This window comes from Mus caroli, unplaced genomic scaffold (genome assembly GCF_978045245.1).
Source record: "Mus caroli unplaced genomic scaffold, Mus_caroli_1 scaffold_11, whole genome shotgun sequence".
NCBI classification, from domain to species: domain Eukaryota; kingdom Metazoa; phylum Chordata; class Mammalia; order Rodentia; family Muridae; genus Mus; species Mus caroli.
In genome coordinates this window covers 55,453,203-55,467,771 of record NW_028227266.1, presented here as the reverse complement: position 1 = coordinate 55,467,771, position 14,569 = coordinate 55,453,203, and the positions used below count along the sequence as shown (strand labels likewise).

The window sequence follows — 14,569 nt, the reverse complement described above, 5'->3', positions numbered from 1 at the left end:
AGTAGGAAGATCTACTTCTCATCCTCATCTTTCAGGCAGGGAGACACAAATTTAATCCAGATCTTTTGAGCCGGGCCACACCCTTGCTCTGCCCTTGCTAGGAAATCCATTTCTTCACTGGCATTAGAGCCTACTTGTTTGGGATTCTGACATATACTGAAGACAAGTTGAGACATACTTGTGGACCAAACAAATGCTGGATTCTTGGACCTTCCTATTCATCGGCAGCCACTGTTATATTAGCAGGAACAGAGCCTGTATGACATTATAATAAATACCTTTTCTATATACATAGAGAGCATTTTCTAAGCTCTGTTCCTTTAGAGAACCCTGACTAAAACAAACGAGTTGTATAGTGTAGCCTAGGCTTGTCTTCAACTCCTAGCAATCCTTGTGCCACCATCTCTCCAGTACCAGGATCACAGGTATAAACATATACATGGTTCATCTATCCAGTTTCTACTTCAAAAATCAGAATGTTAATATTATATTTGTCTGGATACTGGTAAATTTTTAAAAATTCTATACAGAAAAGAACTACAAAGCTGCTAGAAGAGATGTGGGGGTCCTTTCTCCCACCCCCCACCCCCAAACAACAAAAGCGGTTCACTGAACCTAGAATATTTAATCTTCTGTCTGGAATTTTGTACAAGCAAAGAAGGGTCTCTCTGCCTGTAAGGTCTCCTCCCTCGCTCGACCCCTCAATAGGATCTCTCCATATACCCCCTGTCATGAAACTTGCTTTGTAGACCAGTCTGGCATCTAACTCACAGAGATCCACCTGTCTCCGTCTTCCAAGTGCTGGAAGTGCTTCCAAACACAACACTCGTTTAGAGGAGTTAAGAATGGGTTCTTGGATGCTTGTGCCTATCTCCCTCACATTGTTCCCTTGCTGATTTTGCTCTGTATTTTCTTGTGGTAACTGTAGTTCTCTGAGTGTTGCTGTAATGCTTCGTCCTGCAAGTGAATCACTGAGCCATGAGCATACTAAAACAGCAAGTTGATGGAGAACTACAGGTTCTCTAATGCTCTCACCTCTTGAATGCTATAGATTTTACAGGTAACCCAGCAAACACTCTAACACTATCCTCAGCAGACAGAACAGATGAACAATATAGGAAACCGAGACCCTGAAACTGCACACCCCTGGCTGTGTGCAGCATATATTGCCAATAGAGCTGACTTTGCAGACTCACCTTGGGAGAAATACTGGTTTCTGTGCCAGATGTTCTCGAAGTTCAGGAGAAGTAGTATCAGAACTCATATATCGCTCCACATAGTCTGACCAACGCTAGGAATAGAAACACACAATCATGAAAACAGCTATCTATACCTATATAACACAAGTCTAATCTGTTACCAAAATGTCCAAAGAAAACAGACTTCAAGAACAAATAGTCACTGTGGTAGCATACAAAAACAATTCTCTCACCCGTGAGACTAAGCCTATCCAATAAATAAATAAATAAATAAATAAATAAATAAATAAATAAATAAATAGGGGGGGGGGGAGATTCTCGAGTTATAGCTCAGTGGTAAAGTGCTTGTCTATTTTAACGCCAACAGTGTAAAACTAAAAAGTAATGCCCCTTACCTGAAAGATATGTTTGTTGTTATTGAAATACATATTTTAAAATGTGTTAGCCAGCAAGATAGTACATTTAAGATGGTTATCAAAAATAAATCTGAAGAAATGGTAAAATAGTGTCACGGAAAATCTCCCACATTAATATGTAGAATTCTGGCAGCTTTTGAAGCAGTTTTTGGAAACGTAAGCCAAACTGTCTTATTCTGTCATCTATGTAGCCTGGCTATTATTAAAAAGTAAACATGAGGCTGTATCAAATGATACCACAAAACAAAAGAACGGTGTTTACTGCTATTTAGGAAGAAAAACAAAAAGAAAAGGCCAGCAAAGCTGCTACCCACATTATTAAGGATGAAAAGAGGGGGCAGTGACTCTAAATGGCTACTATCACTGGAGCCTCCAAAGGGAGTGACATAGCCTGCGCTCTAAACATCCTGACACTTAAAACAGCCTATGGAGGGGCTGGAGAAGTGGCTCAGTAGTTAAGAGCACTGGCTGCTCTTTAGAGGACTTTAGTCCTCTGAACATACCCACAATGCACACAAACACAAATAAATCCTAAAAACAAAATCACAAACATCCTAAGGAGCTACAGCCCATCAGAATTCAGGGTGAGCAGACAAGCTCTGAAACATACTGTCCACACCTCTGCTTCCACGGGGTCATCTGAGTTCTCCTCTTCTGTGTCCAGGAGCTCAACAGTCAGCTGAACTTGACCTTGACTTTGAATGAACATTAGCTGCAAAAAAGAAGTAAAGTGTAAACAAACAAACAAACCCTAAAATTTCAAGGCTATAAACCTAGATTGTCACAGTGTAAGTAGAAAGGTAAATTTTACAATTTGTTCCAAAGGAAGAGATATGGAAGGTACTGAAAAGCTGGTGATCGTAAGGGTAGAAATGGGACTGCAGAGATGGCTCTGAGTGCTGGGTGCTCTTCTTGAGGACCTGGATTTGACTCCCAGAACCACATGGTCTAAGTCAATTCCAGGACAGGACAGAGGCTTCTGGCCTCTGGGGATATTCCATTCAGGTGATGGACAAACACACATGGAGACAAAGCATTCCTACACATAAAAATCCTAAAAAAAAAAATCAAGTTCGTAAACATTTGCTAGTACGAGTCTGCTAGTAAACGGCTGCTCAGGTTACATGGCTCACACCCCAGTCCAGCTTGTACGAGTCCAGCCAGCAGCACTGAGGTCCACGGTTCGATAAGCAGCTCTTACCTTAAAGCAGTTCTCGTCTGACATAAGCTGCTCTGCCTTCCGCTGGTACGCTGACTCCAGAAGGCTCCTTGATGTCTGACTATTGAGCTGGCCTCCCGTGGCTCCGTTATTGTTTTCTGCCAAGTAAAGGTCAGTAACCTGCACACAGACCTCATCGCTGACAATATGCTGTAGCTGAAACAAAGCACAGGCCGGCCAATGAGCCAGGGAAGCAATTCTCCTGTCCTGAGTCAGTCAGCTTAAAAACATTTAAAAAAAAAAAAAAAACAACTTAAAAAGTTAAGTACTAGCCAGACGTGGTGGCGCACGCCTTTAATCCCAGCACTCGGGAGGCAGAGGCAGGTGGATTTCTGAGTTCGAGGCCAGCCTGGTCTACAAAGTGAGTTCCAGGACAGCCAGGGCTACACAGAGAAACCCTGTCTCGGAAAGAAAAAAAAAAAAAAAAAATGTTAAGTACTATCACCTCCCAAATACTGGGACTACAGGTATGCATCACCTCACCAGGCTCCACGGTGTGTCCCCTCTTCATGTCTTGTTAAACTGTTTACAATCTTGTTTCACATTTATTTCTTATTCAATCTACAATTACCCTGGGAACCATGTTGGAATGGAGGGATGTCCCATTGTGAGACATTGTGTCCCATTTTGTGTTAAGACATTAAAACTTTTGAGACTAGGGGTTAAGACAGGTATCTCAAAGAACTCTGAAAACAAGATCCATCTGATTTTATTCTTAAATAAATATTTGTTATTTTTCTTTATGTGCTTTGTGTGTAAGCTTGTGGTGTGTCAGCTATATTATGCCTGGTGCCCATAGACAGAGGCTGGAAGAGAACACTGGTTTCCCTGGAACTGGAGTTACAGGAGGACATGGACGTCCACGTGGGTGCTGACAAGAAGTGCAAGTGCTCTTAGCTACTTGCTAGGCTAAATCTAGGATTCCTAAACTTAAAAGTTGCAGCAGACACCAGGTATGATGGCCCACACTTTAATCCCAGCATAGGTAGGCAATCACTGAGCTCAATACTGATCTGGTCTACATAGTGAGTTCCAGGACACCCAGGCCTATGTATAGACCCTGTCTCAAAAACAAAAAAGCAACCGGTGCAGCTTCACCTGCCCCATGAGTTCAACTAAAGAGCAGAACAGGCCTCAAGGTCAAGCTCCTGAACCAAGGCAGCATTCTCACCAGCAGGCCACTAATTAGTGTATTTGCACTAAATAATCCTCAAATTGTACATGTTAATTCTATTTTTTTTTTCCCAAGACTGAGTTATATGAAACCCAGGACTATGTAAAGTTATATCGTTGGCCTCACCTGCTCATTGTCAATAGAAGGTAAATGTGTTAGCCTTTCCTTGTTGTTGAGGGGAAGAGACAAGGCTTACCAGAGACTTAGTGCCTTATGTTAACTCTACAAAGTTGAACCTTTTCTGCAAAGGCTGCTGGGACAAACTCAGGCCACAACAAATGCCACAGTGGGTAACATCCATTCCCACTCCACTATTTGCTTTCTCTTCACTATTCTTATTGTGAAATTAAAAGTCCCCTAAGAAATGATGCAGAGGGTAAAACTGACCTCAAGCCTGACAACTTCAGTTTAATCCCTGAAATTCACTCAGTGGAAGGAGAACCCACTCTCATAAGTTATTCTCTGGTTTCCACACACACATACAGCAAAAAAAGAAAACCTTAAAAGTCAGAAAATGAGGCTTGCCTAGCAAGCACAGTCTTAAATTCAGTGCCTAACACCAAACCAACTGGTCCCTAAAAAACAGAGAAGCAAAAATGTAAATTTCAATACTGACTCATCAATTTTACTTAGTTAATCTCATGATCTCATAGTCACTAAGCTATTCTATCTTTTAGGAAGATACATGAGTTCTCTCCGTGTAGACTATGTACCACTGACCCTCTATTCACATCCTCTTTTAGGTATCTGCCTCTCTCAGAATCTTTGGAAATGGAAGCATTACAAATCCAGAGACAACGATGGGGTATGTACAGCCATACATTAAGTATTTCAACAGGTAACCAGAAATGATGTAGGGATGATTTTTCCAAGATTTTTGTTGTTGCTGTTAAAGAGAAGCACCGCATGGGAAAGCTAGGTAACACCAAGCCCAGAGGTGCTCAAGTCTCGAGGGATGGAGAAGCCGGAAGTGTATGCTGAGTGTCCACGTGCAGAGAAGCACTGGAGTGGAAAAGCCTGGGATGAAGGGAAGTGTTCCTAGTCAGGGCCTCACAGGATGACATTGTATCATGGTTCTGCAGTTAAGATGACTGAGCCTGCCTACTTAGAATTACTCCCTTCTTGGTTTGGAGATCTTATCTATGGGGAACTGCCCTTGAACTCCCTATGTAGCCGAGGATGGCCTCCACAGTTTGTTCCTCTGGCCTCTTCCTCCAAACGCTGAGGTGAGTAGTGCCACACCCATTTTATGGGGTGCGGGAAAATCCAACCCAGGGCTTTGTCATGCTTGGCAATTAACTCTACCAATTGAGCTAAATAAAGCCCCAGCCTGAGAAAATTAAGACAAATATATGGCCTGACCTTGATATTTGTTCAACCAAGGGGACCACCAAATAAAAAGAAAACATAATCAGACAAAACTCACTGAAGAGTTCAAATGAAAAGCTTGAACATGTCTTAAAAACTCATGGTTGTGGGTTCTGGAGGCAACTCCCATTTCTAGTTTTTAAAAGTATTTTGACAGTGTTAACATAAATTTATAACCAGATTCTTCTAAATAAATGAATTATCTATTTAAAAATAACATAGGGTTTATGAAACATTTATTTTATTGGCTTCCCCTACTCCTCAGTAGGGAGGCCAACAACGTCGCCACAGAAACCCCGAGACAAGGATGCTTCCTGTCAGAAGGACGACAGTTAGAAAGCATCACATTGGCTGGGCGTTGTAGTTCACACTTATAATTTCAGTACTCAGGAAGTGACACACAGGATTAGTTCTCAGTCAGACAGTGCAACATAGTGAGATCCTGTTACAAACAACTCCACATATTTAAAATTTCCAAGAACAAAACATAAAAGCAACCACAAATCTAACAGAGTCTCAGATAATGAAGTGGGCAGGGCACTGTAAAGGACTTCTAATACTAAATGAAGAAAATAAACAGAATCACTGTCATCTGTGGAAAAGGCTAAGCTACACCTATGCTTTCTTCTTGGAAAAAATAAAGAGGCAGGAGCTGTGTTCTAGACAAATGGCTATTAGGACAGGCTCTGAGGAGGGTCACACTCCTGCAAGGGCACATTTAGAACCTAAGAACCAATTCCAGGGCTGGAAGAGTCAAGTTCTGTGAACTGGAGAGACAGACTTATTTAGCTATTCTCTCTGAACAGTAACACCAGACTCATAAAGTAAATAAAATGTACAAGGTTCAGGAAATAAAGGAAACAGAAAATTCAGAAATCCCCTGAAATTTAACTTAGAATCCATCTCCCACCCCCACCCCCACCAAGGATGAACTTGAATTTCTGATCCTCTTCTAAAAGCAGAAATAATTTCTGGGGAAAGCACTCTCTCCCATAGGTCAAGCTGCCCTCTGGCTGTGCAGGAGCTTCAGAGACTCAGGTTTTGTGTACACTAGGCTTTTCACTGATGCTCATGTTCCTTAAGTGACCCTAACACACATAACGGCTCACTAAGACTCAACTAGAATCATTTCTTTGGTTTGCTGTCAGTGCATCAAAGGGATGTATGTTATTGTCTCTGAAGGAGAAGCCACACAAGACTTCATGTTAACTTGGTCCTTTCCACTTCAAAGACATATGTTTATAAACACTGCTATATGGTTAAGCTGTTTTTCCTTTTCCCATAGAAATCTTGCGTTTCCTTTGTGACTTTTAGCTGAGAACACCTTCCCTTGGTAGCCCTAACCTCCAACATACCCTCTCACCTGTCTGACGATGCTCTGGATTAATTTGTCCATAGTAAAGGCAATGTAGGCATGAATGGTGAACATCTCTCTCAGTGAATCTTCATACTGTGATGAGTCTATGTTGCCATCAAGCAGGCTCCGCACCATGTCCAGGAAAGCTGGGTAATAATCTTCTACATCAACATCCACTACAGGAAAGATTAGACAGGTAAGACTGTACTCTGGTAAGACAAGCTCGAGGACAGAGAATACAGAATCCCACAGCTGGCCTGTATACCATCTGAAAGGACAAAATACCAGATATGCAAAACATGTCCAACACAACCCACTACAGAGATGACATCTGATAGGCAGCTATAATCACCAGAACTGTCCATCAAAGAACCAACAGTGACTCTGCAACTTCTAACAGTGGCTTCCAGCACAGACCGACTATGCTACAAAGACACTTTGAGTACTGCTGAGTTCTGTCACCTGAGAGCAAAATATCCCAAGAGAGTCCTTCAAGTTGCTGGCTCCTTCACTTACACAAAGCCATTTCACAAAGAGGACAGTTGCTCATGAGTGTACCTCAATGAAGAATAAAGTATGGACAAGAGAAGACAGGCATAGGTAGGTGCTACCACACTTGGAACTCTTGGCTACAGAAGTTATTCAAATTAACCCTCTATGAACATGAATAACTCTGAATGTATCACAGTCCCTTTGCTTAAAATAGATTTGCAACACTAAACTCCAGTAATTACATTAGATGAATTGTATTTGTTGCACATGAAACATTTAACCAGAAGCTGGAGTGACTCTTACTAGTAAAAGGACATAGTAAGTAAGAAGGGCACCAGGAATAGTGTCTTCTGAGCTCATGTATGTATGTATGTATGTATGTATGTATGTAATCCCAGGGGAAAGGGGATTGCTGAGCCAGCCTAGGCCACAAAACAAGATCTGGGACAGTGAGCATTTTATAGCAGTAGACACACTCTCACATACCAAAAAAAACTCATTTCTAAGTCTGAAAACCAAAATAGTAGAACAAAGAAGTTACTGGGGCTTGGCTTTATTTTCTTGACCTCTTTTTTGACTAAAGTATGCTCATTATAGAAAAATTTAGAGCCATAAAATTCTACTTGTGGGGTAGGAGATATGGTTCAGTGGATAAGAGCACTTGCCCCAGCACTCATGTGAAAGCCTGGCTGTCACCACCTGTAACCTTAGCACTGTGAAGGTCAGCAGAGAGAGGAGAATCTCGGGGTGGGGGGTGGGGAGCGGGGGGCTCAGTGAGGCCCTGTCTCGAGGAGGAAGGTACACAACACAGCGGCCATAGCCTTTTCTAGCCTCCTCGCACATAAGGCACATGCACCCCACACAAATGTAGATTCTCATTTGTGTCCCTTTTTGCATACAGGTTGCACATCAATAAAAATTTGATCAAAAATGTTAACTACAAAAGGTACACTTATTGATTACTGGCCATCCATTTGTAAGGAGAAATTAGAAAGGGGACAAATGGGGTGCATCTTACAGGCAAAAACGAACAATCACTGCTTAAAACAAGTTACTGGCCGGGCGTGGTGGCGCACGCCTTTAATCCCAGCACTCGGGAGGCAGAGGCAGGCGGATTTCTGAGTTCGAGGCCAGCCTGGGCTACAGAGTGAGTTCCAGGACAGCCACGACTACACAGAGAAACCCTGTCTCGAAAAACCAAAAAAAAAAAAAAAAAAAAAAACAAGTTACTGGTTTGAGTTGTGTCACACTACATCACTTTGTCTAAGCCCAGGAAGCAGGGAGCTAGCCTTTAAAATATACTAGGATAAGAGTCCAAACCACAGATTTATAGCCACAAACTATGACTGGCATGAAGCTGGCACTATCACTCAAGAACAAGCTGCTTCAGCATAAGTCCAGGTTAAGACAGTGATCAAGGCCAGATTTATATTTGTAAATTCTACTTGTTTCTTCCCAGCTAGGACTAAAACAGATAAAGGCTTTTCCAACAGATTCCTGGTGCCATTAGTTCAACAGATAAGAAACCAGGGTTATACACAGGACTCCTACAACAGTTATTTACTATTTCGTGAAGAGCAAAGAAGGGAAGCCTGTGAGGATGTGTCTGGCTCACAGGTTAAGCACCCAACTTCAGAATGAAAAGCATTATGTCAAAGGAGGCGGCACAACCCGGCATACAGCCGATGATAGCTAGCTTCTTAAATGAGCCTCTGGGCTTCCCTTCCCTTGAATCCTGTCTATCCCTTTGCCTTGTCTCAAACCATCTTGAGTGCCAATTCCTCTTCAGAAATATCAGGAATGAACCAAGAAGCCCATTAAGGAGAAGCTAACACACATCTGAAAAGATTCCTTACGTGCCATAAGCATAACAAGGAATTTCTATGTTATGAATAGAATGAACTGTGACATTTCTTTCTCATCTGAACCATTGCTCACTAACCTAGCCAATGAATCCCACGTCCCTCATGTGTCCACAGTGCAAACTAAACACCTCATATGACCATAAACTGGATACTGTACAAGGTGCCATGCTTGCATCTTTCTTAAGCCCTCAAGCAACATCATAAAGTGACAATTACTGCCTCCATTTTTTTTTTTTTTTTTGGTTCATTCATGGGTTCAAGGAAGGTCACACAACCAGCTAAGTTGCAGAGGTAGGATACGAACCCTAGTTCCAATCTAAGGACTAAGTGCACTTCAAGGTAAGGTGGCCTTGAAGCTAGCCATCCACCCCATGTATAAAGCTGACAGTCTAAGCACTCACTAGGTTCCTTGAGACGTAGTTGTATGGCAGGACTATCACTCTTGTCTCGCTTTATGCCTAGCACCTCCCGTTCCCATTCTCTCTCTCGGTTTTCTTCTTCAATTTGCCGTTCAGCTTGGGAACAAATCCGTAGCAGCCTCAAGCAGAGAATTTGATGCAGTCGCATAAAGATATACCAATTGTTATTGACATAGAAGAGGTTATATACTTCATCCATCCCTCTTAACTTTTGAGCTGCTGTGTTACTAAATAACAACTTGGACTTAGGGGGGCTGCCCCCAACACCATTGTGCTTCTTAGGTGCCCCTGTGGCTTCATCCACATCCATTTCTTCCTCCTCCTCTTCTTCCACATCCGAGAGATCGCCTCTCTGAGCAAACAGCAGGTCAGGAATGAAATGGTGCATGATTTGCTTGATTTTGTATTTGTCCTCTTTTTGAATGCCTGTTTGCCTCTTCACATGATGGATAATCAGAGCAGCAGCATCTTCTAGTATCTGCTTGTCTTCATAGGCAAGAGAGAGGTGCGGGCCAACAGGTACACCAGCGTTCTCTTCTGTAGCCTGCTCTTGCCTCTGATGGAACAGACATAAAAGCATTGTGTGACATGTATACAGCAACAACAAACCTACAATACTATACCAGTAATGCTGAGCAGTGGTGGCAAATGCCTTTAAACTTAGTACCCAGAAGGCAGAGGCCAGCAGATTTATGAGTTCAAGCCAACCTGGTCTACAGAGCAAGTTCCATGACAGGGAAGGATACACAGAAATACCCTGTCTCAAAACAAAGAGTACATTAGCAGCACATTTTTATTACTAACCAAAATGCACTTTAGGCTCTGTGGCACCTATCTGTAGTTACATTTTTTGGGAGAATAAGCCAGGAAGGGAACAAGATTCTAGGCCAGTTTGGGCTTAAACAGAGACATGACAGTGGCTACTTAATCTGAAATACAACAATTGACCTTAATAATGTTTGTCTCTCTTCCAAATATTCTTAAGTACTATGGACAAATTGGCTTGATATAAAAAGATTAGTACCTTCTATATATTGAAGACTTAAGAGAATTACCTTTAAAATTGCAGATTTAGCACTTAAAATATTGGGGTAGAATTTCTTATGTAAAGGTTGACAAATTATCAAAGATAAACAATTAAGTGTTTGTAAAAGTTCACGTACTATTTTTATTCTTTAAAACTCAGGGCCACCTTTTGAAAGCCTGATAGATGTCACTTATGCTTCCTACCTCCTAAGGCAGGTCACAAAAAGCAAGACCAATTTCACATTTATCTCTGAGTCTTTGTTCCAAGTGCCATCTATACCCCTGGTAAGTGAACAGAGAGTGTACATTGAAGGCAGAATGGTAAACTGGGAAACCAGAGAAAGAACTGAGTGAATCGGTGAGTAGTAGGTTTAAGATGGTAGACCATGATACAAGAACTGGCAGTTCTTAGGTAACTGTAGCAGTCAAAGCAAGGCTGAACACAAAAAAGCAGCGCTGAGGGAGCTGTACCGTCAGCCAGCTCACCTCGTCATAGATGCTCTCGATCTCATTGAGTAAGCTCTTAGACCTCAAGACCTTAGTGTCGTTCTGCTTGAAGTTGATGCCTTGGTGATCCAGAGACTTCAAGTAGTACTTCTCATTTTGCTCTCGCCAGACCTTGTTGAAGCCTCTCTGAGCTTCTCGCCACTCTTCCTCTTTCATCTTCAGCCTAGCAGGTGAGAAGGGATACAGGTACAGCATGTGGGAATCGAGAGGGTTAAATTCGGGAGTGTGTCAGGCTTATTATACTTGATGAAAACTCAGACCTATGCTGTTGGTGCTTCAAAAAATGTCCTTGGTGTTATCCAAGTGAGGTTTTTCCTTAAGGGAGCTTATTTTTGTGATACAAGTCTTACTGGAAAATATATATAGACCACACTAATCTAAAAATCTACGGCAATCTGCCTTCCACTTCCCCAATGCTGACATTATAGGCAAAGAAGTCAAATTTGGCTGCCATGAATATTCACAACGTGAGTGGCATCATCAATGGGTTTTAAGAGGGAACATGAAACCATTTTTGAGACAAGACCTTATTTGAAAATTTGGATGACTTAAAATTCATGATGTAGACCAAGCTACTATCAAACTTACAGCAATCTTCCTGAGCTGCCTCCCTAGTGTGAGAACTGTAAGCATGAACCACATCTGGTTTTGGGGAGTAGTCTCAAAAAACTAGTTCTCCCGACTAACTAAAGCAACTTGCTTCTTTGTCATGACTCAGAATGTTTACTGTGCTCATGGAAATGCAAGTATCTTAGAGAGGGCATGTGGTGAGGGAGGGAGGAAGATTGCAGGTTTTGAACTCATTCTGAGCCATCACATACACACACCATACACACCCCGACACATACACACATCACAGTCCCTCAAACCCCCATGGTCTGGGGTAGGGTAAAGCATTTACTATCAAGCATAGCATACAAACAGTCCTAAGTTCCCTTCTACCAACACAAACAAAGCCCAACCCTGAAATGTGAACGCACTACACTCTATCATACACTCACCAGGCTTTCTCTGTGAACTCAGGGACTTATGCATGATAGGCAAGCACTCGACCACCGAGCTACACCTCAAATCTTTCAACCTCACCTGTCAACATTTGTTCCATTTGATCCACAAAACCCCTAAAGTATGTTCTGCCATTCTACTCTGTCCCTAGTGTTGAGCTACCGAAGAAAGAACTGAAATTCCAATTAGATAATCAAGTAGAAAACTAGAGCCCTATTTAATGGGACACTGAACCTGTCACACAGCACACAAAAGCCAGAAGATACATACCTTTTAAGGACAATCGGAACAGCAATTGAGGGGTTCTTCCTCAGGCCATCGATGATATCAGCTGCTTTGTCAGCATATATCCTCTGGAGTGCTTTTCGATGGATGACTTCGGACGTGCCTCCAAGGGTGTTATCCAAGCGAAATTTGGCTTGTTCCTCAGCAGACAAGCGAGAAAGTTTTTTCTGTATTGCTTCTAAAACCCGGATTGTTGCAAGATTGGTCTCAAGAACCACATCAAGCTTAAAACAAAAGAACAAAGAGGGTCTCAGGCCTAGCACCAGAACACAGCAGAGCTGGGAGAATAAGGAGGGTGTCAAACTCCTCTCAATTTGAGTTGTGATTTCCATACAAGGTATGGTATGTAAGGCTCTCTTACCAGTAAAATATGAACAAGGACACCTACAACTATCATAAGGTTATTTTCTCGCAAAAAATGCCATGTACATAATTCATAAAGTTTAACACTGATACATAAACTGATTAGCAATTACCAATGCTAACTGCAAACCATTGCACACTGTTTAGCACTGCTGACCAGAGGCAGTGGGACCAGAGAGAGAGCTATCATAGTGCTGCCTTTCCTTGCGCCTTTGTTCGTTCTGAGATAAGGCCTTGCTGTGTAGACCAGACTACCCTTCAATTTGTGGCAAGTTGTTCCCTCTGCCACCTAAAGGCTGGGACTACAAGATGTGAGCCATCATATCTTGCTTATGAACTTTTCTGAAATTGTATAAACCGGTTACAAATAGTAAGGAAACAATCCTAAAAGACAGTTATGAGAGTAAAAGGGTTTGGGGTATTAACTTAAATATGCCTAAATGATACTAAAGACTATGCTACTGCTTCACATCCAATGCAGCAATCTCGGTGATTATCTTTTCCTTCTGGGAGAGAGTAACATGTAGCCCAGGCTGGTGTCCAACTGTTTATGCAAATAAGGATGACCATGAATTCTTCCTCTCAAGGGATTATAGGTACTCTAAACTGCCCTTAGCTAAAACTATGTTCGCCAGCTTGACTGAAAACTTCCCATAGAAGCCAGGTGAAGTGGTGGTGCACATCTTTAATGCCAGCATTTAGGAGACAGAGGCAAGTGGATCTCGAAGTCCAGGGTTAGTCTGGTCAACAAAGTTCCAGGAAGCCAAAGCTACACAGAGAAATTACACTTCATAAAACTATCTGTAGTTTTCTGTCTACGTAAGTGGTGGTTTGGATGAGAAAAGCCCCAAGCACCGTGTTTGAATACTTAGCCCCTAGCTGGTGAGACTGTCTGGGAAGGATAAGGAGATGTGGTTTTGTTGGAGGAGATGCATCACTAGGGTGGTTTTCAAAGACTAGTGATTCTCAATGCCTCACTCTGCCTCCTGATTATGGAGCAAAATGTGAACTATCAGCTGTCCCTTCTTTCCACCATCATGGACTCTCACCCTCTGAAACGGTAAGCCAAGTTAAACTTTTTTTTTTTTTGGTTTTTCGAGACAGGGTTTCTCTGTGTATGTAGCCCTGGCTGTCCTGACACTCACTTTGTAGACCAGGCTGGCCTCGAACTCAGAAATCTGCCTGCCTCTGCCTCCTGAGTGCTGGGATTAAAGGCATGAGCCACCACGCCCTGCTCAAGTTAAATTCTTGTATAACTTGTCTTAGTCATGGTGATTTATCAGTGATAAACACATAACTAGGACGGGGGAAGATGGTAACTGCCAGCCAGTGGGGAACAATATATAATGTTTTCAAGAAGGAATGCTGGCAGTGTTAAACTGGTAAGAGGCCTCTCCCATCGACCTGAAGGGACAGAACTAGTCAACTCAGTGTAATCACTATACTAACTCAGATACATGCAGACTACAGTTCTCTCCCTTCTGGTGTGGTCTTAGTAACCATCATCTGGACAATGGAGACTCTGTGCCTAGTTTCAGCAGTCCCTTTGACCAACAAGAGACTTGTCCCACTGACTCCCATTCTACATCTTCCCATCCCAGCTACAACCTTTACAATATAAGTTTTCCTGCAATGCACTACCAGGATCAACTGTCTCCTCTTATGTTATTTTTTTAAAAGCTAACTTACACACAGTATCTAAATATCCCTTCCTTTCTTATCTTCCAGGTTCCCAAACATCAAATGACAAAAGATACCTCAAATCGTTCATCTTCACAACGGTAAATATGTTCTTCATATTGAGTCTTCTTGGAACTAACAAAAGTGGAGTCTTCAGACCAAGATGGGAAGGAAACCCAGGTATCATTTAAAAC

The 14,569-nt window shown here is 42.2% G+C and overlaps 1 protein-coding gene and 1 long non-coding RNA gene across 8 annotated transcripts in view; one reads left to right on the top strand and one right to left on the bottom strand.

The window, feature by feature from the left end:
* The window catches only part of LOC110301310 (uncharacterized), a 24,889-nt gene extending 10,390 nt beyond the window's left edge, over nt 1-14,499 (top strand). Inside the window, exons 2-3 of the long non-coding RNA XR_003837584.2 lie at nt 4,752-4,813; nt 14,424-14,499. This is a non-coding gene — a long non-coding RNA (uncharacterized LOC110301310). The remainder of the gene's footprint in view (nt 1-4,751; nt 4,814-14,423) is intronic.
* Nucleotides 1-14,569, bottom strand: part of Sin3a (SIN3 transcription regulator family member A) — a 57,754-nt gene that overhangs the window by 7,782 nt on the left and 35,403 nt on the right. For 6 of the 7 annotated variants that reach the window (XM_029481676.2, XM_029481680.2, XM_029481675.2 and 3 more), the window contains 8 exons: nt 14,453-14,569; nt 12,318-12,556; nt 11,022-11,205; nt 9,492-10,065; nt 6,740-6,909; nt 2,817-2,990; nt 2,226-2,327; nt 1,197-1,291 (listed from right to left, as the gene is read on the bottom strand). In XM_029481676.2, the coding sequence (XP_029337536.1) occupies nt 1,197-1,291; nt 2,226-2,327; nt 2,817-2,990; nt 6,740-6,909; nt 9,492-10,065; nt 11,022-11,205; nt 12,318-12,556; nt 14,453-14,569 (1,655 nt within the window). The remainder of the gene's footprint in view (nt 1-1,196; nt 1,292-2,225; nt 2,328-2,816; nt 2,991-6,739; nt 6,910-9,491; nt 10,066-11,021; nt 11,206-12,317; nt 12,557-14,452) is intronic. The other variant, XM_021171724.2, reaches the window with a different exon arrangement.